Source organism: Protopterus annectens, chromosome 3.part1 (assembly GCF_019279795.1).
Source record: "Protopterus annectens isolate FY-2018-M chromosome 3.part1, PAN1.0, whole genome shotgun sequence".
In the NCBI taxonomy this organism is placed as follows: Eukaryota; Metazoa; Chordata; order Ceratodontiformes; family Protopteridae; genus Protopterus; species Protopterus annectens.
The window spans coordinates 1,828,776,800-1,828,799,985 of record NC_056732.1 but is presented as its reverse complement, the minus strand read 5'-3'; the positions used below and the strand labels follow the sequence as shown (position 1 = coordinate 1,828,799,985).

General features: G+C 40.9%; 1 protein-coding gene across 1 annotated transcript in view; it reads right to left on the bottom strand.

The window, feature by feature from the left end:
• The window catches only part of LOC122798720 (zinc finger protein 160-like), a 304,432-nt gene that overhangs the window by 219,446 nt on the left and 61,800 nt on the right, over positions 1 to 23,186 (bottom strand). The window contains exon 3 of the mRNA XM_044067816.1: positions 13,695 to 13,817. Within this exon, the coding sequence (XP_043923751.1) occupies positions 13,695 to 13,817 (123 nt within the window). The remainder of the gene's footprint in view (positions 1 to 13,694; positions 13,818 to 23,186) is intronic.

The following is a 23,186-nucleotide window of genomic DNA, read 5'->3' as shown; positions in this document are numbered from 1 at the left end:
GACGTCAGGTCATCAGGGGTATAAAAACTGGCATCAGACGCCATTACATCAGTTTTTCTTGCCCCAAATGTCAGGAGCCCCCAAATAGGGAGCTAAGCTATGGTGGGAAAAAACACCACCAGTACAAAGTAAATACCAATACCAATATCAATACCCCTGAAAGGGGTGAGTAATAGACAGAGGGGAAAGAGAGAGAGACAAGGGGGCTGGAGGGAGGGAAACCAGGACTGCAACAGTGAATACACTCGGACTGCAACAGTGAATACAATCGAACATCTACATTTATGGTAAGTGTACACAACTGTACTATGTTCTTCGTGTTTCACTGTTGCAGTCATCACACTTGTGTTGATTCCCAAAGTTGAAGAAAGAGTGGAGGCAGTCAAGAAGAGTTGGGGCTGGCTAGTATGCCCTGCAAGACTGCTGTTGCAAAACCCGTCCTGGATTTGTAAAAGATAGGCAGTTGGTATTGCTTGGTGAAGGTGTGTACAGAACTTCAGGTAGCAGCTTCCAGAATGTCCCTGGCAGAGACTCCCGAGGAATGCTGTAGAGGTAAAGGTTGCCCTAGTGGAATGTGTTCTGACCCCCTGAGGGGTTGGTTTCCCATGGTGTTTGTAGTAGAAATGGATACAGTGTGCTATCCATTTGGCAATAGTTGGTTTTGAAATGGCCTTGCCTCTGCCCCTGGTGCAAAACTGACTAGCAACTGGTCAGATTTCCTGAAAGGCTTAGTCCTATCAAGGTAGAATCTGAACTGTCTGTGCAAGTCCAAGGAGTGCAGGATTCTTTCCCCTTTATTTTGAGGATTAGGGAAGAAGGTTGGCAATTGGATAGATTGCTTGAGAGCCACACTGGACACCACTTTAGGCATAAACAAAGGGTTAGTCCTGAGGGAGACCCTGTCAGCATGAAAAAATAATGAAGGGTTCCACAGCCATATATGCTTGTAGCTCAGACACTCTTCTAACTAAAGTGATGGCCAGAAGCAAGGCTGTTTTCCAAGAGATGACTTTTAACTCTGCTGATGCTGCAGGCTCAAAGGGGGGGTAAGCTTGAGCTTTTCCAGTACAAAGTTAAGGTCCCAAGCAGGGGTGGGTGCTCTTCTTGGTGCCCTTAAGTTGTTTGCACCACTTAGGAACTGTTTGATGAGGGGGTGAGAGGAGAGGCGGCTCTGTGTTGTAATGAGCCATGATAGCAGAGGCATGGATCGTAATGGAGGAGAAGGATATGCCTCTGTGGAGAAGATCTGCCAGGTAATCTAGGATTAGAGGTAAGGAGGGCAGTGCTGTGTACTTTCATTTAGACTGGGTCCAGGAACAATACCTTTTCCACTTATCAGCACAGGATTTTCTTGTACTGGGTCTTCTGGCTTCAAGAATGATGCCCAGCACCTGCTTGCTTAGGCTGGTCACTGGGGGAGGCTTCAAGAAATAAACCAGACTGCAAGATTCAGGGTTTGCAGTTGCAGATGCAAGATCCGTCTCCCCTGCTGAGTGAGGAGGATTGGGATCTGGGGTAGGTGCCAGGGTGGCACCGGTGACAGGCTGTGCAGTAGTGGGTACCAGTGCTGGCGTGGCCCGTATGGGGCAATCAGGATTGCCCTTGGTCTGTCCTGTCTTATCTTGAGTAATATTCTTGGGAGAAGAGGCAGAGGAAGGAATGCATAGATTGAGAGGTTTTCCCACTGTAAGGATAGGGCATCCACTTTCCAGGCCCTGCTGTGAGGTGTCCTGGTGCAGAATTTGCTGAGCTGGAGATTGCAGGGGGAGGCAAAGAGGTCCACCTCTGGGGTCCCCCATTTCTGGATTAGAAGGCAGAAGGTGCTGGGTTCTAATTGCCACTCATGTGGGTCTAGGAGATTTCTGCTTAAGTCGTCTGCCAGAGAGTTTTGTTTGCCTGGCAGGAATTGAGCTTGTAGATGAAAATGCATGTCCAAGGCCGTGTTCCACAGGTCCATGGCTAGCTTGCACAGTGGGTAAGAGAGGGTTCCCCCCGCTTGTTGATGTACCACATAACTGTGGTGCTGTTTTTATAAGCAGCGATCTTGGTGAGAGTAGGAATATGAAAGCTGTCAGAGCGTGCTGAACAGCTAGCATCTCTTTTTGGTTGATGTGCAGATGAATTTGACTTGGGCTCCAGTGGCCCTGAATGCACTTGTCATCCAGATGTGCCCCCCAGGCATAGTCTGATGCATCTGTGGTTACGGCCTAGGCGGCATGGGGTTGTACATGTGTTGTGGTTGCATGCTGCTGCCCACCAAAGAAACTCTGTCCTTAGACAAGGTATGACAGTTTCCAGGTCCTGAGAATGTTGGCACCAAAGACTTTTTAAGTACCACTGAAGTTTCCTCAAATGCAATCTGGCATATGGAATTAGGAGGCTGCAGGAGGCCATGAACCCTAGGGCCGGCAGGATTTTCCTTGTGGATAGCTGGGTTCTAGTGGCCATTTGAGTTAAGTAGCCTGTAAGATAGGCTTGTTTTTCTGGAGTAAGGAATGCCATCTGGGATACTGTGTCCAAGCTTGCTCCCAGGAATACAATCTTTTGACTGAGGACTAGTTTTGATTTCTTTTCGTTGATAGTGTACCCCAGGGAGGTTAGAAGGTTCTTTACAAATGTCAGGTGCTGCAACAGCTTTTCCTGACCGTCTGTCTGAATCATGCAATTGTCCAAGTACGGGTAAATTTTAATTTTTCTCTGTCTGCAATAGGCAATGGCTGGAGCCAGGCATTTTGTGAATACTCTGGGAGCAGTGGATAAGCCAAAGGGAAGTGTAGAGAACTGATAATGCACAGATCCTGCTCTGAAACGTAGGTATTTCCTGCATGGGTCCCTGATAGGGATGCGCAGATAGGCTTCTTTTAGGCTAACCAGGCATCTTTGGACAGCATAGGAAGAAGCTGCTGAAGGGTGAGCATTTTGAATTTTGGTACCACCGGGAAGGTGTTTAGATTGGAAAGATCTAGGATTGGGGGCCAAGTGCCCTCTTTTCTGAGTACCAGAAAAAGTCTGGAATAAAACCCTTTTGGATCTCTGACTTCTGTTTGGCTGAGATTTTTGTTTACTTGTTCTGTCCCTTGAAGGAAGATGCCTTGTTTGGGAAGAACTTGGGTATGTGAAACATCCTAGATACCAGTGCATTCTTTTGCCTGTGTCATCTCACTGTTTGACAATCTGTGCAACACACAGCTCTACATGAATTCAAAAAGTGCATAAATATACCTATATTAAGATATATACAATTATAGCAGCATAATTAATTTATAGCATTTTAAACTAGCTTACTAAACAGTACCTAGTGCTGTTAGAACAGTTGTCTTAGTTTCATGTAAATATTACACATGATCATAGACAATTGAAAGTAAAATGTCCAATCCATGTATAAAGATGATCATACACCAAGACTTATTCATTTCTCACATAACCTAATCATAACCATGTGCATTAAGAGGATAGGTGTATATATGCTAACCAAGAGGGCTATTTGTCATAAGGGTTAAGAATAGAAATACAGTTATAAAACTCGAATGGAAGAATAATCCTACCTAACTTACTAATACTAATAATGGTAAAAGGGTAGCTAGAGCCAAAAAACTATCTTATAAGGCTCTTTAGTTTTAGAACACTACTAATAGAGCAACTATCGTTAAGGCCTGGGTGGGCATAAGCATTCAACCTAATCTGCCATTTAAGTTCCGATTCTTCAAGTAACAGTTTGAGGGGAGCACCTCTTTTCCTTTCTAAAACTTGGTCAATAACCATAAATTTAAAGCTGTGATCACTAAATGTGGTTGTATGTCTAGCTAACGCGTTTTCTTCTTTCCTTTTCCTCATTGCATACTGGTGTTCATAAATGCGTTCTCTCAGTTTACGTTCGGTCTTCCCGACATAGAATCCTGAACACTTCTGGCATTGGGCCAAGTACACAACCATCCCTGTATTACAAGTTGCTCTACATCGCAGGTTGAACCAGTGACCGTTTATACAAAATCTATTAGTCTCATTAATGTATTTGCAATAATTGCAATTTTGGCATTTATACATGCCAGGTGTTCTTGTGAAACTAGTGTTGGAATTTTCAAAAAGTGTTTTCATATTTTTTACCTCTCCTAAAAGTTATGTCTAAGTGATTACCTAATTTGCTGGTTAAACTTGCGTTGTTACTAAAAATACGCCAATTTTTCTTAATAATATCTATTAAGAAGTAGATGTTAGTTGAAAAAGTGAGGATTAGCTTAGAGTTACAGACTGGTAGTGACTCTTTACCATTATTGGTTGGACTGGGAACAGTATTAAGTATTGTCTGGCACTCTACGTCAACTGGTTTTCTCAGGATTGGTTGGTAAATACCTCTATTTCTTTTGTCGCTGACTTCTTTAACTAAGGCATTCAGTAGTTGCAACGGGTACCCTCTATGTGTAAACATGTTGACAAGCAACTCACACTCATAGATGAAATCTTCATCCAGGCTGGTAATTCTGGCGGCCCTTACCAATTGGCCCTTAATTACTGATCTTTTCTGATAGCTAGGATGACAACTGCTGTAGTGCAGTAGCGAGTTAGAATATGTACCCTTCCTATAGATCTTGGCTAAGTACGCCTTTAAGTTGACACTCTTAGTTAACCATATATCCAAATATGCTATTGCGTCCTTGCTAAATGTAGATGTAAAGTTCAAGAAGTCAGTAGTGGTGTTGAGATATTCTAAAACTGAAATACTGTCTGTTTCCCCTCCTTTTATCAAGATGAAAATATGATCCAGGTAACGGGTGTAATACTTGATTGTTCCCATCAATGTGGCATTATTAAATATGTACTCACTTTCCCAATGTGCCATTACCATATTGGCTAGGCTTGCCCCACACGGGGAGCCCATGGCTACACCAATTTTTTGGAGGTAAAAATTGTCCCCTAACATAAAGTAATTGTTGTACAGGATCATGTCCAACAAATCCAACACTAAGGCTATTTCTACCGTTGAGGCATTATGTTTCTTTAGATATATTGCTACCCAATCAGTAGCAATGTTCAAAGGTATGCAGGTATATAAATCTTTTACGTCAACGGTAAGAAAGTTGCATTGATCATCAAATTCCAATTCAGATATTTTAGCCAAGAATGACCACGAATCCTTACAGATCTGGTCTTCTTGTACTAAATATTTCTGTAGGATGTGGTCAACTAACTTGGCACATGTATATGTGGGGGAGCCCCTACCATCTACTAGGGGGCGCATAGGTGGATCATGTAGCCCCTTATGTATCTTAGGTATTCCAAATATACATGGGAATCTTGGATAAATAGTCCTCAGATAATTGAATTGGTCTTGATCAATGCACCCATCATGAAACATATCCTCAAGATTAGTTTTGATGGTATTGTAGGCCTTCCTAGTTTCTGATATGGAACTAAGTACATAGGCGTCCCCAACTAGAAGATTTGACATCCGGTCAAAATAATCGACTTTGTCGAAAATCACCACACCTCCACCCTTATCTGGTTTGCAGATACGTAAATTGTGTGATCTTATGAACTCTATCAGATCCAATTCTTTACTAGCATCATTATCTTGGTCATGCCTATATGAAGATATAAATGAATGCCTTAAGTCGAGTTCGCACATGTTCTCAAAACATTGGATAGTGGGGGGTTGAATGTACTAGCAACCCTCAAGTTGTTATTCATAAAATTGTTAGAATCATTACTGAACATAAACTTGAAATTTAGTTTACGTGCAAATAACTTAATGTCAACTATTGTGTTAACCAAATTAAATTTGTGCTGCGGTACATAAGTATGTCCTTTAGCCAACAATTCTGCCAACTCACTACTTATTGGGACATCTGAGAAGTTATAAATGTAGAAATCACCTATGCTATTTGTAGTGATAATAGGCTTGGAAGCCCCAGTACTTATAGTTGTATCAGAAATTTCAAGCTCTAAATTCGGTTCCAGAAAAACATAGTCAGTGTTAGTGTTGACATTGTTAAGCACAAGTGAATTAACTAAATTGTCAGCAAACGCCAAGTTAGCATCACTGTCTTTATATGGTGTGTTGTACTGTCCATCTGCACTGACAGTTGTTGCTGTCAAGGCCTTCATTGTTGGTGCCTCTGTGGAAACCCTTGGTTGGGTTGGTAGTTGTTCCGTTGCTTGGGAATCGCGCCCAAGCGGTTGGCATCCTGAAAACCCTGAGGGTAACCTGAGGTGTTGAGGTGGCCGCCGTTGGCGTATTTTTAACAAATTGATTTTACTATGTGGTTTTTAGAAAATTGTGTATTTTCTATTTAAGTTTTTTAATTGATTTCTTAATTAAGTATTGCAGTTACTTGTTTAAATTTATGTAGTTGATGACGTCAGTATAAGTATAAAATGACACTACTACTACATTCATTTGTCTGATGAAGTCTGCTGTTTGAGCAGACGAAAAGCGCTTTACTTAAATAAATTTTCGTATCCTGTGGCATATTGGTTATTTCTGTGGCGAAATTTGTACCGCTATTTGGTCCCTGTTTTCAGTTTTCTAAGTTTGTGTTTCTCAAGGATTATCAATCTGTGCAACAGAGGGACCAAACACCAGTTCAGAACTTAAAGGTGCAGTCAAAATTTTGGATTTTAAATCATCAGAGAAGTTATGACTGTGTAACCAGGCATACAGTCTTTATACAACAGAAGCAGCAGCATTTCTCAAGAATATCTGCACATTCAAGCTCACCTCCCAAACCATGTTTTGAAACCCAGTAAAATAAGAAAATTTCATTGATGTAAGACTTATTTTGCAGCAAAATCATCCAAACCATGTGCACACTGTAAAATAAATTTCCACCTATAGCCTTGATAATGTAATATTCTAAAGGCTAAATTACTTGAAAGAAGCATCCTTTTGTCCTGAAGATCTAACCATTTTCCCTCTTTATCAGGGGGCACTGATAAAGCCATGCATTTTTTTATTTGAGCAGACAGCTGGGGAGACCGCAGCTAGGTCAGCATTCAAACGAGAAAGGAAACATGTCATATCCAAGCAGACCCCATATTTTCTCAGAGCCTTTTTAGGGACTGCTGGAACAGATACTGGTGTCCTGCAGGCAAATTTATAAACATCTTCCAAGGCCTGTTAGACAAGGGAAAAACCAGAGAATTGGGCATCTCATCCTCCATAAGGTCATATACCCTACTTAGCTCTGGGATAGTTCCAGACTGCTCATAACAAAAACATCACTAAATCTAGCAATCTGAGGAAAAGTGAACACTTGTTTGGACTTTAGCTCAGGTTCACCTTCCAAACAATCAGACTGACCAGACTCGATGTCATCTAGGAAACTACCATCATCTTATTTATTTATTGCATTTGTTAAACGGGAAAGTCTACTGGGCCTAGATGAGCTCATTTTCAGTAGAGGCCCGGGGAGAAAAGCTCCACATAACATTAATAGTACTGAAGGTCTCTAGCCAAACAAGCACTAGAGGCATGTATGGGAACACATCCACCAGAATTATCTGTCTGCAGAACACTCTTAGCCAAGAAAACCACATCAGCCTTACAAACACTTACAATCTGATCAGCCCTGTGATGTACCAACTATTGACACTGGAGAGGGACGTTCACTTGGAATACAACTGGATACACTCAGTATTTACAGATGCAGACTTCTCTGCATCAAGCACAATTTCCCTTAACAGCACACACTCAACCTGGGTTTGGGTGTCTCTATCTGTCTCCCTCCAGGACCCCAATAAGACTCTCCACTGGCACAGCTGCAGTTAGGTTCTCAGCAGTGTGTCCAAGCAAAGTCCTCCAGCAACCTCTCTGTGAAACCAGTGCTTCGTGTCCATGCTCCAAACAGCTGACACTGACACACACACACACACACACACACACACACACACACACACACACACACACACACACACACACACACACACACACACACACACACACACAAAAGGCCAGCACAAATTTACTAGCTATGCTACCTTCTGTCCAGACTATAGGTTCACTGCCACAGTTGCTATAAGGCTCTTAAAAGGGTATCCAATTATACTGAGTGAAGTTAATATTAATACAAACGGTAATGTTGACCAAACAGCCAGGCTTTGAGGAAAGGCCCGAGTTATCACCAAATAAGTATGTGCAAATGCTCTCAAAGCTTAAATATTTTCTAAAAAGGACCAGCCACAATGGAAAATTTAAATACATTTAATAATAAATAAAATAGAACATGAAAAAGGGTAATTGTGAGGTGATGTTCAGGGAAGAGTTAAGACAGGCACTAGGTGGCAGTGAAGAGTTACCGAACAGCTGGGTAACTACAGCAGAGCTAGTAAGAGAGATGGCTAGAAAGGTGCTTGGCGTGACATCTGAAAAGAGGAAGGAGGACAAGGAGACCTGGTGGTGGAATGAAGAAGTACAGGAGAGTATACAGAGAAAGAGGTTGGTGAAGAAGTGGGATTGTCAAAGAGATGAAGAAAGCAGACAAGAGTAATAAGGTGATGAGGTGCATGACAAAGAGAGAGGTGGCGAAGGCTAAGGATAAGGCGTATGAAGAGTTGTATAAAAGGTTGGACACTAAGGAGGGAGAAAAGGACCTGTACCGATTGGCTAGACAGAGGAACAGAGCTAGTAAAGATGTGCAACAGGTAAGGGTGATAAAGGATAATGAGGGAAACTTACTCACTAGCGAGGAGAGTGTGTTGAGAAGATGGAAAGAGTACTTTGAGGGGTTGATGAATGAAGAGAATGAGAGGGAGAGAAGGTTGGATGATGTACGGATAGTGAATCGTAAAGTGCAGTGGATTAGCAAGGAGGAAGTAAGGATAGCTATGAGGAGGATGAAGAATGGAAAGGCTGTTGGTCCAGATGACATACCTGTGAAAGCATGGAGGTGTTTAGGTGAAATGGCAGTGGAGTTTTTAACTAGATTGTTTAATGAAATCTTGAAAGTGAGAGGATGCCTGAGGAATGGAGAAAAAGTGTTTTTGGTACCGATTTTTAAGAATAAGGGTGATGTGCAGAGCTGTAGTAACTACAGAGGGGTTAAACTGATCAGTCACAGCATGAAGTTATGGGAAAGAGTAGTGGAAGCTAGGTTAAGAAGGGAGATGATGATTAGTGATCAGTAGTATGGTTTCATGCCAGGAAAGAGCACTACAGATGCGATGTTTGCTCTGAGAGTGTTGATGGAGAAGTACAGAGAAGGTCAGAAGGAGTTGCATTGTGTCTCTGTGGATTTAGAGAAAGCATATGACAGGGTGCCTAGAGAGGAGTTGTGGTATTGTATGAGGAAGTCGGGAGTGTCAGAGAAGTATGTAAGAGTGGTACAGGATATGTATGAGGGCAGTGAGACAGCGGCGAGGTCTGCGGTGGGAGTGACGGATGCGTTTAAGGTGGAGGTGGGATTACATCAAGGATCAGCTCTGAGCCCTATCTTATTTGCAATGGTGATGGACAGGTTGACAGACAGGAGTCCCCGTGGACTATGATGTTTGCAGATGACATTGTGATCTGTAGTGAGAGTAGGGAACAGGTGGAGGAGACCCTGGAGAGGTGGAGATATGCAATAGAGAGAAGAGGAATGAAGGTCAGCAGGACTAAGACAGAATATATGTGTGTGACTGAGAGGGAGGATAGAGGAATGGTGAGGATGCAGGGAGTAGAGGTGGCGAAGGTGGATGAGTTTAAGTACTTGGGATCAACAGTTCAGAGTAATGCTGAGTGTGGAAGAACAGTTCAGAGTAATGCTGAGTGTGTAAGAGAGGTGAAGAAGAGAGTACAGGCAGAATGGAGTGGGTGGAGAAGAGGCAGAATGGAGTGGGTGGAGAAGAGTGTCAGGAGTGATTTGTGACAGACGAGTACCAGTAAGAGTGAAAGGGAAGGTCTACAAGAGGGTAGTGAGACCAGCTATGTTATATGGGTTGGAGAGAGTGACATTGACAAAAAGGCAGGAGTCAGAGCTTGACGTGGCAGAGATGAAGATGTTGAGATTTGCACTGGGTGTAATGAGGATGGACAGGATTAGGAATACATATATTAGAGGGTCAGCCCAGGTTGGAAGGTTTGGAGACAAAGCCAGAGGCAAGATTATGTTGGTTTGGACATGTGCAGAGGAGGGATGCAGAGTATATTGGGAAAAAGGTGCCAAGGATGAAGCTGCCAGGTAACAGGAAAAGAGGAAGGCCTAAGATCAGGTTTATGGATGTGGTGAGAGAGGACATGCAGGTGGTTGGTGTGACACAGCAAGATGCAGATGACAGGAAGAAATGGAAACAGTTGATCTGCTGTGGCGACCCCTAACAGGAGCAGCCGAAAGAAGAAGAAGATGAAAACATTAAATATATATTAAACAGTAAACACCAGAGATTCAGTCACAGGGAATATTGAAAATAACACAGCTGGAAAGTTTCACACAGTTATGGACAAACAGTATTTAGTTAGTCTCACTATATATTCCTGACTGATCTGGAAAATCACTGTTCCTACTTACAGAATACAGCAAGGCAAGATAATGTGGGCAAGTGGTCCTTGTTGTCAGATCCAAGAATACAGAATGCCTTTGAGACTTCAGTCTCCTCTAATACTAAAAATAAATACTTCTGTACAGAATGACATCACATAATCCAGTCATCTGACTTTGTTTTCTGCAATATCCCCCATCACTAGAAGCTACTAGGGTTTAGCACCTATGTGCTACAATACACACTAGACCTTTAGCTAAGTTTTATTAAAACAGTATGGCTTAACCCATAAAGTAATTGAATTTCAAGAATATTTTTCATAGTTGTGTGGATTAACCTCTTCTCCTCCAGAATATGCTGTTAAAACGTATACATTTAAACAGTAACAATAATGCATGTTCATTTCTTTTCTTTCCAGCATGGCACACTGTTGATACATTTTAATACAAGCAAACCTCACAACTACATTTTCAGCACAAGCATCTGTACAAATCAGTTTGATATACAAATGACATATAATTATTTACAAAATTCAAGCTAGGTGTGCTGGTATATGTTACACATCCACTACTCTACTTCTCCTGGCATGGCTGGTAGTACCTCCTATTGTCAACAAGCTGTATGATGAAGCTTCCATTTCTTTTTCTTGTGAACTTCCCTACTAGATAAAATATCTGTTAACAGAGTATTATGTCTGTCAATGGGTCATTTACCCCAAACTACTTCTGCACTTAAAGGGTTTGGTTTTCCCACATGTGTGGCGGGTACTGGAACAGCTCCCATGATGTGTCTAAACCTGGTTCCATAGTGACTGACAAAGCTATGCTAGAGGAAGATGGGGCAAAAGGTAAGTGGTCTGTAGGCCAAGCAGTGGTTCCAATGGAACAGCTCCCAGGATGTGTCTAAACCCCTGTTCTATAGCAACTGAAAAGCTACACTAGAGGGAGATGGAGCAAAAGGTAAGTGGTCTGTAGGCTGAGCAGTAGCCCCAACAAAATCACTAATCGTAGGCTGACAAAGATTTTTATTTATTTATTTTTTCTTTTTAGGTGCAACTGGACTTGATTGTGGGGGGTGCCAGAGTTAGGACTCAAGTCAAGGAAGAGAACACCAGACAGAATAATAACCTGAGAGTACTGGACAATGTATCCCATAAGCATTTAAAGTTTCTAGTAACAAGCGTGTCCCCACACAACTAAACTCTGCCAAACTTTACTATTACAAATAAAAATACTGAAATCTGTTCAGAATTTTTTTACAACTGACAAAAGTTGAAGAATTTCCAGTGCGCAAAGTCCAAACACCACAGTAACCAATGTCCCAGACACTGTTTAACAATGTTAGACTGCCATAAAATAATGCTCAATAGCAATTCAGACTACATTTTCTTGTAAGAGAGTAAAATCTCCACAGTACATTCAAATAACTTAAGTTGCGGTAGAATGACAACCTTATGTTAAAACAAGCACAGCAGAGTCATATACAGAGGAATTAGTGTGTAAAATGCTGAAAAAGTCCAAGTTCTGCAACGTTTTCCTGTAAAAAGATTAACAGAAAGGACAGGTACAACTATTTTGCAGTTCTGACTTTATCAGACAGCCTGTAGTGTCCAACATCACATGTACATACTGCATGTTTGCATAAATATTGAATGTTTCTTCAGAAACAGAAAAAAAACAAGCATTTTTTCAAATAGTGAAGCCAAATAAACACTGCTACAAGCAGAAGTTCTCACGGGAATTATTGTAAAAATTGACAAAAATATATATTTTAAATAAACATAATATAGAAACAAAAATAAATAAAATAAATAAAAAATGATAACTAAAATAAAATGAGAGGAAGGGAGTCCCCAAACAGGGCTAATATGAGCAGCAAGCCAGAAAAATTAGCACTGGATCCTGTGAAGAGTTAGGAGGACTTTCATCTCTGGATGGCAGAAAAAGACTAAACACATTTATTGTGACAACTGAAGGCCCCCCTCTCAGGAAATACTCAACCACTCAGCTGACAGAAGAAGAATGAGGGAAGGGAGTTTCTCAGCCTTTGAAAATTAGTCATTACTGGGTGACTTTACATATAACTCAAAATGCCACTGAGACAGTGGGAATGATGAAACTCATAATTTTAATGTTTTATCATATTGTCTAACCAACAGTTAAATCTTAAATTCATTCTAGGATTTGGCAAATCCATAAACAGCTAACACTTTATTTCATCTACATTGGAAATATTTGCAGTTTACAGATTAAATACCATTTTAAATCAGTTGAAATTTAAGTGTATATTTTGTTTCCATCATCATACATACATTTTTTCTTATTTTTATTTTTTTCTGGTTCTTTTTTCCACTTTATTCAAAATGATGTGTAATAACAATACTAACTATTATACAATATATATATATTTTTATAGATTTGTTATAGATTGTTTTTAGGGTTCTTGTACACAGACCTGAAGAAGTCTAGAAGGACGAAAGTGATCTTTCTTAACAATAGGTTATGAAAATAGAAATTGATTTTTACATGCAAAATGTATATGTATATATTTATATATTTTTTTTGATTGCCAAATGAACTAAGGTTGATATATTTCCAGCCATGTAATATATTGTCTTGGATAAAATCACAGACTTAATAATATACTTAATAATCTGGTTAAATTAGAGGTACCACATCATTAAAAATTTTATTTAAAGTACATAAGGGTTATATATTATTATGACAGTTACTAAGTAGGGCAGGACCAGCTCGAATGTCACACTGACGGGGGAAGGGATGTGAATTTAACATGTGTACCAATAACACTTTGTTTAACAGCACAATAAACCACTCCCATGCCTGATAAAAAGTATATATATATTTAGAAAGCTTGTGAGGAAATTATTAGTCTATTTCTGTTTTACTTGGGTCGCTTGTCTGTGTATTTAATAAAGGATTTTCGACTGGAAACAGGCTGCTGCCTTGCTTGGATTACTTTCGAATACTTAGTAATGCTGTACAATTATATATTTTCTGTTATTATTTTTTGTTTTGTTTTGACTTGAGACGAGTTTAAGTTCGCTACTTCTACTACTATTGTCTGATCTGATTACTATACAGTGATTAACTAGAAATATATGGACTGAAAATCTTCCACACAGAGAAGTTTCTTACACTGTCTTGTTCAGTTTACAGATTACTGATCATGTTTTCATACGAACCATGAAGCCAAGTCCGTTGTTAATCTAGCTATTCACTTACTATTCGAAATTACTTCAGGAAGATCAGTTGGACCCACACTCGTTTCTTCTTCCTTTACATTGAGTGGTAGTTCGTCAGGCCTTTCAATAAGCAGCAATAGCTGTTCCACAGGGATGTTAAATCCTAAGTAATAAAAAAAGCATACATACCATGGTTGAAAATGGACTCCAGGAATTTATTTCAGACTCTCACTTAATCTAGGCAACTGTGAAAGATAATATTAAAAAAAAAACAAGCTAGAAGTTCACATGAAACATAACTGGAATTTTAGGCCTTTGAGGTGAGGCATCATCTACAAATTTAGAGGCAAATAAGACAGGTTTACTATCACACAGCCACAATCTGAGCAAGGCTGAAATATGCAGCTTCAGCTAAGGAAACAACAAACACTCTTCTGAGACTCACTGAAATACCCCCGTCTTTTTACAGAAAGCTGAGTCCATAGCTACTTAGCTACATGGGATGATAAACTGGATCCAGCTACAGTGGCCCTTGTATATGGTGTTAGCCACTTTTTTTTTATCTGATCTGTTGAGTCTATTTCACAGAATAGGTAATGACTGAGGTAAAAAAAAAAAACACACACACAAGGAAAAGCACCCCTTCCCATGCAGACTACCCATGCAGAAAACATTCCCCTTTTTACTCCCTTAATTTAATCAATAAACAATTATGGCATTGCACATCTGAGGGTGAGTTACAAAATCTGTCATTTACTGACTGCATGATAAATTAGGTCATAGAGATCAGGTGTCACCGAAAACCTACTTGCATATTAGTGCAGGGTCCTGCTTACACTTACAAATGTTACAGGCCACCCTCACAAACTCAGGAACCTCACATGGCCTTCCTGAAAACACTAGAGGGGATAAATGTATCACCAAACACCATCATACTAGGTGACTTCAATTACCCTAATATAGACTGGGAACACTACTCAAGCCCAAACACCCTAGCCCAAAAGTTCCTGGAATTCATAAACTCAAATGCCATGGAACAACTAGTCACCATCCCCACAAGAGGAGATAACATACTTGATCTCATCATCACGAACATGGGAGCACAATGTTCAACACCGAAGTATACCCCTCACTGGTGAGATCAGATCACAAACTAATCTCGCTGGAGGTCCTCATCCCACCCCCACCCGAAATAAAAAAGACCACAGTAAAGAACTTCTCAAAAGCCGACTTCACACTTCTAAAGACTAGTGTGGTCTCCTTTCAGGCTCCCGAGCCGGCGGAAAACAATACTCAAGCCGCTGAATCACTTACAAATGCCTTCTACCAGCACCTGCAGGACTGCATGGATAAGGCAATCCCAAGCAAAACAAAGACTCTTTGTACCAAAGGCAAGCGTCCAGTCTGGTGGACCCCAGCCATAAACAAACTCTACAACAAAAGGAGGAAGCTACTACAAGATAGAGCAAAATCCTTAAAAGGTAGGACACCCTTGATCACTATAAGTAAAAAACTAAGAGCTCTCATAAAATCATCCAAAGCAAATTTCGAGAGAAAAGTAGCTAAAGACTCAAAAGACAATCATAAGGCCTTCTTTAGCTATGTTAGAAACCTAGGAGGAAACTCCCAGATATGCTCAGAACTAGTTCAAAATGATGTGAAGATTACTGATCCTACAGACATTGCCAACATACTGGCTGACAGGTTCAGTGCAAACTTCTCCCCCCCCTACCCCCCAAAAGGAGAGATATCTATACCAAACGAGTGCAGCCCCCCAAACATCTCCAGCGCCCAAGTGAGAACTGCTCTCTCCAAAGCAAAAAACACAGCATCCATGGGACCTGATGGTGTCCCCGGCTGTGTGCTCCACAAACTCAATAAGGAATTAAACCCACAGCTAGGACAACTGTTTAATCAAAGTCTTACCTCTGGATACGTACCCAGGGAGTGGCGCACTGCAACTGTGGTCCCACTTCACAAAGGCGGTGCCTCCACAGACCCTGGAAATTACCGGCCCATTAGCTTGACAAGCCTTATCTGCAAAGCCATGGAGAGGATCATAATGGACCTCATAAATAAAGACATAGGGAATTTGCAGACTTTGGATCCAACCCAGTTTGGCTTTGTCAAAGGCAGATCATGCCTTTTAAACTTGGTTGACTTTTTCAAACAGTCACCAAAGCCATTGATGAGGAAAGGCAGTCCATACAGCCTACCTCGATCTGGCTAAGGCCTTCGATACAATACCCCACTCGGGTATCATTGAAAAACTCATCAGCTTAAATGTTAACCCATACATCACAAGATGGGTTGCAAACTGGCCGAAAGTGACAGAACCCACAGGGTCAGAGTTGCTGGCGCCATGTCAGACTCAAAGCCTGTCACAAGTGGTGTCCCACAGGGCTCAGTCCTGGGCCCACTCTTGTTTGGCATCTACTTTTCCAAGTACAAGCAAACACAGGAGGGTTATGGCTGACAAAGTTTGCAGATGACTGCAAACTGGGCCATAGTAGAAAACACATCTGACACAGATATCCTTCAGAAGGGTCTCACAGAAGCGGATAACTGGTGCCAGAGCCACGCCTAAAGTTAAATGCCAAAAATGCATAGTCATACCCTTCGGGAAAAACAAGGTTACCCCTAGCTACCAAATAGGTGGCAATCCACTGAGCACAGAAGAAGTTATCAGGGACCTGGGGACCCAGGTTGATAGTAGTCTGTCATTCGACACCCATGTAGCTAAAGTAGTTAGGAAGACCTTCTACATTGCCCACCTTATCATGAAGGGATTCTCATCTAGATCAAGGGAGGTCATTGTCTCCCTTTACTCATCACTCATCAGACCAATGATTGAGTACAATGCCCCATTCGGAATGTATCTGACCCGACACTTGCAGCAGCTGGAGAGGCCACAAAAGTTCCTCACCAAAAGGATAAAAGGTCTCAAAATCTGTCCTATGCTGCCCGACTGAAAGAACTCCAGCTCTATTCAGTCGCCACGCTGCTCAGAGGTGACCTTTGCCTAACATACAAGGCCATGTCAAACCCAGATTTGATGAATATGCTTCACCTCAAAAATCAAGATCCATCAGAGCCACAAGGGCGGAGACTTAAACCTCGACACGGCTATCAATAGGACGTGCTGGAGGGATAGATTCATCACCCAAAGACTCCCTATGCTGTGGAACAAAATCCCGGTACGTGAGGCAGAGCACCTCGCTGGCCTTGTTCAAGAGAAATCTTGACCAATGGATGGGAGATCGCAGATATACCCCAGGGATTACCTCAGTGTCACTGCTCGACAGAGGCACAGCAAAATAATGGGTATAGTTCCCCATACTAAAGGGGTGGCGTAAGCCACAAAACTATGGGCTAGGCTTGTAAATGCCCTCGGGCAGATAGCCTAGTATGAACCTATGAACCTATGAACCTATCAGTAGCTGTCCACTGCATGGACAGCATGGCCATGCCAGCTGCCTATTGTGCAACCAGACAGGCAGCTCTTGCCCAAGGTCTGCAAGCTATAATTTTAATGGGGAGAGGTACGGGATATTGTCCCTCTGTCCTTTATGAGATATAAAGTGTGTTCATCTTCAGACACATTCTGTCAGGGAAGTTAGTGATGTCTAGTTAAACAAGCTATACAAAACCACTGCCTTACACAACCAACTGCACACAACATTCAAAACAGCTTCAATGAAAGAAATTACACTGGCAGCCAAATGCCTTGGTACAGAGGATTGAATCCAAGAATATGACCCAAGTCTGATTAACATCTAAGACACCTGTTGCAGCTGGATGGGGAAAGTGGAAGGACAAGAGTCAGTCTGCTCACCCAATCTCATAGTGACGGGTCTGGGAGCATTTGTCAATGGATATCCCATGTAGCCAAATCCTAGTGGAAACTGGGTCTCACATGGAGGGGAGGGAAGGGAAGCAGGACCTCTGATTACATCACACAGAGCTGAGGATATCAGCCACAAGGCACACTGAATGCCAACCCCATGGCCATGATATGACATCTCCCATGCCCGACAAGGTCTGACCATCAGGTAATGAAATGTAGAATTGTCATCAAGGTGGAACAGACAAATCTATAGAACAGCCAGAAAATAGCACTTGCAAATAAAACTGAAACATCAGGGTAATACTCCCTTGCCCATATCCCCAGCAATCTAAACTGAACCAACTGTACCTCTGCTCTCAAAAATAATCAGATCTGGGTTTCTGTAACTCAGGGTCAGAAATCACCCCTTGGAGACACCATATGGAGAAAACCGTAATAAGACCAGTCATGTAAAACATGCAACACTACTTGTTATTCTGGTCTGCCTTCCACTTGATATCTGTCCTTCTGTACTCTTAACAGAAAACCATTCTGTACACTGTACCCTTAACAGAAAACCATTCTGTACACTGAACTGAAGTACATTTAGTGCTGTTATGGGAAAGTCTTTAAATCTGCATCACTAATGCCAAACATATCCAAAGGTTCGGGTTAAATCCACACCACTAACACCAAATATATGCAAGGGTTTTGGCTTAAAAAAAAAAATCTTACCACTGCCACCAAGTAGTAAATCAAGGATGATATTATTCATTGTACCACTGAAACAATATATGCAAGATAGATTTAGAGGTCCATACAAGGTGGTCCACATAACCACCAATAAGACAGGAAGTGTAAGACTGATATACTTAAAAAATACTAGCTCCACTGATTATGGAAAGCCATACTCTATATCCACAATTGAATTTATGAATAGTCATCCCTCGGTCAGGAATGGTGCTAGAGATATCCAATTGTGCTTTGCTTGACATGCACGAGAAGTCTGCTCCATAAGTAAGGAGCAAGGTGCATTAAAAATGAATAACTCCAGCAGGTCCTACTTATGTACCAGTGAAGGTCAAGGATTGTTTATGATGCTGCTGCTGGTCCTCTGTAGATGGAGGACAGCAGGAAAGATAGGGGAGGAGTCTCGTAATACAGGTGGTTGAGCACATGTCACCACACGCCTGTATGAGACAGAATACAGCAAGAGGAGTTTTAATCTACCAGGGTAGCTTATGGAGTTTAGTCCAATCATTTTCTTGGCTAGGACACTTTGGAGGCCTTGTGGGATATCAACAGTTTGGTGGAAGAGGTACTACCAGCCCTCCTTGTTTGATTCCTGTCAGTGATTAAGTTAGGTATCCAGCAGATAACAGCTGTCAATGATGAGCTGGGTAGGCTTATCAATAATACTTGCATGGGGGAATTGTATCAAAAGGTTTAAGTATAACCAGACAGACAGTGAGGACAGAGTGGCACACGTCTGACCCTACAAATGACCACAGAATTGATCAACTGTGACTGAACCCCTGCTTTTTGATCAGTAAACACACAAGTTCTTAGGAAAACATCACAAACAGGTCAAAAAAAGGTTTATGCAAATCATGGCATAGCTTCTGTAAATTGTGGCATGTAACACACAATGCGAACAGTACTTTAATTTTTGTGCACTTTATTAACATTGACATTTTTTAACATACAATGAAAGGCAGCGCAGCTTGCTTTAAAAACAATCTTAAGAGTTTTCTTGTTCCTTTTCCCCAGCTTGAGTTGGGTTAAAGTTTATGCATCATTGGGTTTTGTTATTGCTGGATACACACACACACATCCATGATTATGGTCTTGGTAACCCACACATAAATTGCTGGTATCCCTTTGAATATATCCACAACAAACTTCCTATTACTCTAAAGATTCCTCTGGTCACGTATCTGTCAAATATTCTTCAAGTATTCCTACCTCTGGTCACACAACTCTCTCCCTATGGGCCACAGACCTCGCTTTTAACCTCAGATTAAAAAACATCTAAGATTAATCTCTGCTAGTGCATGCTTTACTATAATGTTTGCTGCATATACACCTTCATTACTTTAACATTACATGCACACCACACTGTATTACACAGCATTGTAACAGTAAAAGTAATATATTTAACACTATTTTTGCAGCCGTTTATTAGTCACTATTCCATTAGAACCCTGTCATAACATCCCCATTTCTGTCTTGAGTAGGATAGGTTACAAGACAGAGACATCCCAGCCACACTGATGTCCTTGTTATGAGGGATAGCCCATCCACACTGATGTCCTTGTTATGTGGCCTATGGATAACTGAATTTGAGGGGGCACTGGAATAAGGTCCAACTATCTAGTTTGTTGTTAATGTCCTTTACATTGTGTAGCCACTGCAGAGGTACTTGGTCAGTGGCTAGCACTAAACTATAACTAAACAACTAGCATTGGAACTGACTGGAAGTTTAATGCCAAGGTCCTATCACTCCATGGCAGAGTAACATGTTTCGGCACTACCTGATTTTCTGCTGAGGAAAGAGACTGGATATTCTTCTCCACCCATTTCCGGAGAAAGTATACTCTCTACCTCTACTGTGCATGCATCTATGTATGTGTACCATACATGGCTCGTCAACAACCGGGGTCACTAAAACTGGCTGTGAACAAAAATCACGTTTCGACTGTTCAAAGTCTAATTTGCTGCTACACTCCACCTTACCTGGCTGGGGCCTTACCTCTTCATAAGGTTTGTTACAGGACAGGCTACGGTTTCATAGTTTCATAGATTAGTACTAGGCTAACTGCCCTTGCAAGTCATTTTAAGCCTAGCCAATTATCCACGGTAGCAAACATGGGTACTGACTTTCTACAGCAGTCACCTAGCCCCATGAATGCATTCACTCATGTTTGCTATTGGATACTGGCAAGATATTGACAGTGTTTATTTTGTCTTCCTGGTGTCTAATCACACCCCTCCCAACACATATCTTAAATGTCTGACTTCTGTCACACATAACTTAATTTTGGCAGCATTAGCAGCAAGTCCTGTCTGTCTTAAAGTGTACTGCTCACTTTCGGAAGCATCCATGTTTACAGTTTAATTTCCAGTTATATTCATGTTAGCAATGAAAGTGATTTTGTAAACAATGAAATGTTACAGTGAGTCTGACTTTTCAGTTTTTGTCTAGGACCACACATATAAATGTAAATCACTGCTTAATATCCACCATGACATAGATATGTCTGGAAAGCATTCTGGGAAAGACTAAACAACTTCAGAAGAGCAGAGTCTTACATTATGATTGCACTATACTGCGGTGGTGGTGCTGCGGTAGAGTTGTCGCCTCACAGTAAGACGTTGTCCTATTCGATTCTCAGCTAAAGCGTCTTCTGTGTGGAGACATGCGTGAATGGGCGTACCTTCGTTGAAGGTTGTGCGTCTGAGCTGGCAACTCGGCACGTAACAATCTACTGCCAATCATTAGCGGACCAGAGTTCCACTGTGGCGACCCCTAACCGGGAAAAGCCGAAAGACACAACAACATGTTAATTTGCAAGGTGAGGCGTCCCAGCCAAGAGACCTAGTCATCAACTTCTTTTTAAAGGAAGTAACATTCCTACTAATGTATTTAGCATTGAAGTACAGTAGTCTATACAATTTAGGTACTGAGGCATTAAGAGTTCAGTCCTTCGTGATGTTGCGACATGTTTCAGCTCCAAGAAAAAAAAAAATTACTAAATGATTTCACTAATGGGCCAACAAGATCCTTGGCTATCCCATTCAAATCGGACCTCAATAACAGGAATGGTTATCAATGGACCTCTATGCCTGAGATGTGGTGCAATCTTCTGACATAAATCAGGCAAATAAAACTTTGGAAAAATTCCAGCTCTGGTTCTGTCCAAGTTTTCTCCCATAATACAACTATGCTACTTTAATCACAAGTGTTTTAAAAGATTTTGCAATTAACAGTTGGCACAGTATTTCCACTCTGCCTTCCTTAGCCCTGTAAAGAAAGCCAGTCTTCAACTTGACATATTGGTATGGGATAGAACTAACCTGTACTTCTGTTGCTCCTCCTAATCTGGCTACCTTTTCTTTCCTCTTTGTATTTTATTAAAATTTCCATTGCTTATCTGAAAAGTCATCAGCACACTCACCTAAGAATAGTGCTACAGATACTTCTTCTGTTATTCCATTCTCTATGAAAGGCAACTAATGTTAAAGAGCCTTCCTTCAGCTTTTGTTAATGTCTGTTTTTCTAACTAGCTGCTGTTGACAGTCCAGTTTCTGACTACATTTCTGTTTTGACTTTACAGTGGAAAACCTAGGATTATGTTCATATTTCCTTATGGAGTTTTTCACTGTTTCTCTCCAACTTTGTGTTTGCGCACTGGCTTCATTCATTAGTTTTGTAATAAACTCTTGACAAAATCCTGCATCTGACATTACAGGTTCTTCCTATCAGTTTTTTGCATAGACACACAAAATGCTGTACTGCCAGATCCAAGGGCATCATTGCCAACCGGCAAAGAGGGCCAGCCTTTGTTCAAGTACAACATCTGTGTAGTGTTGTCTGTGACATCTAGAAGAGGATGCAAACTTCTAAGTGGTGAAGAACTTTTGAGGCACGAATCACTGCTGTCACCTTGTCCCTCTCTAACACAGATGACAAGCAGGCGGGGTGTTTCGTTTAGATGTTTTAACACAGAAACACATCAGGATGGATAGCATCATAAAATACAAACAAACTAGTTAACAGACAGACCTTATATACAAACATGGTTACATCTTGTGCAAGTCCTTGGATAGCTTCTTAAAGGTACATACATACACACTGATCTACATCCTCCCTCTTAAAATGACTGCCCTTTGTAAAAATAATATCAGAGTTAGACATGCATTACTATAGCCATTAGAGACAAAACACAATGCTCATGTCCAATTTGTTTTGCATCTGTCACAGGTTTAGAGATGTGATCTATCTCGTAACAAACCAATCTGGACCAAATTTAGCAACAGAGACAGTCTTCGGTGAACAACCCGCATCAGGAACTTCTGGATTCATCACAGGAATAGGAACAGTCTCTAGAACAGACCAAAACACCCACAAGGGCAGACAGCTAAAAGAAAAATAAAGCCCCACAAGGTTCAATAACCATCCAACGGATTAGCAACAGGTTACCAACGAAGTAAAATTTATTAGCAAGGACAGACTGGCAATAACAGACTAAGCACACAAACGCTTTCGCCAACAATCCGGCTTCATCAGAGTCATTAATTAAAGCAAACCAATGCTTTTTAAACAGTAACATCTAACACCATTGGTTAAGCATGATACCACCCACCAAACCTTAATCACATCTTAATTAAATATAGTAAATATAATAACATATTAAAACCCATACTTAAACACACTTAAAAAAAAACACACTTAAAAAACATTTACTCCCTTTCCTTAATAAATATTAATAAATAGTTCCATACATTATTATTAGTGTTAATCTATTGTGTGTTATGTTAAACAATTACATAAAATAATTAAACCTCCTATACTGTTAATTCAACATTCTTATCAATACATATACATATATCATTTAATTTCTAATATACTAAATAAATAAAACTATCAAAATACATCATTAATAAATATGAGAAATATTAAAAATACTAAAAATAGTAAAAATA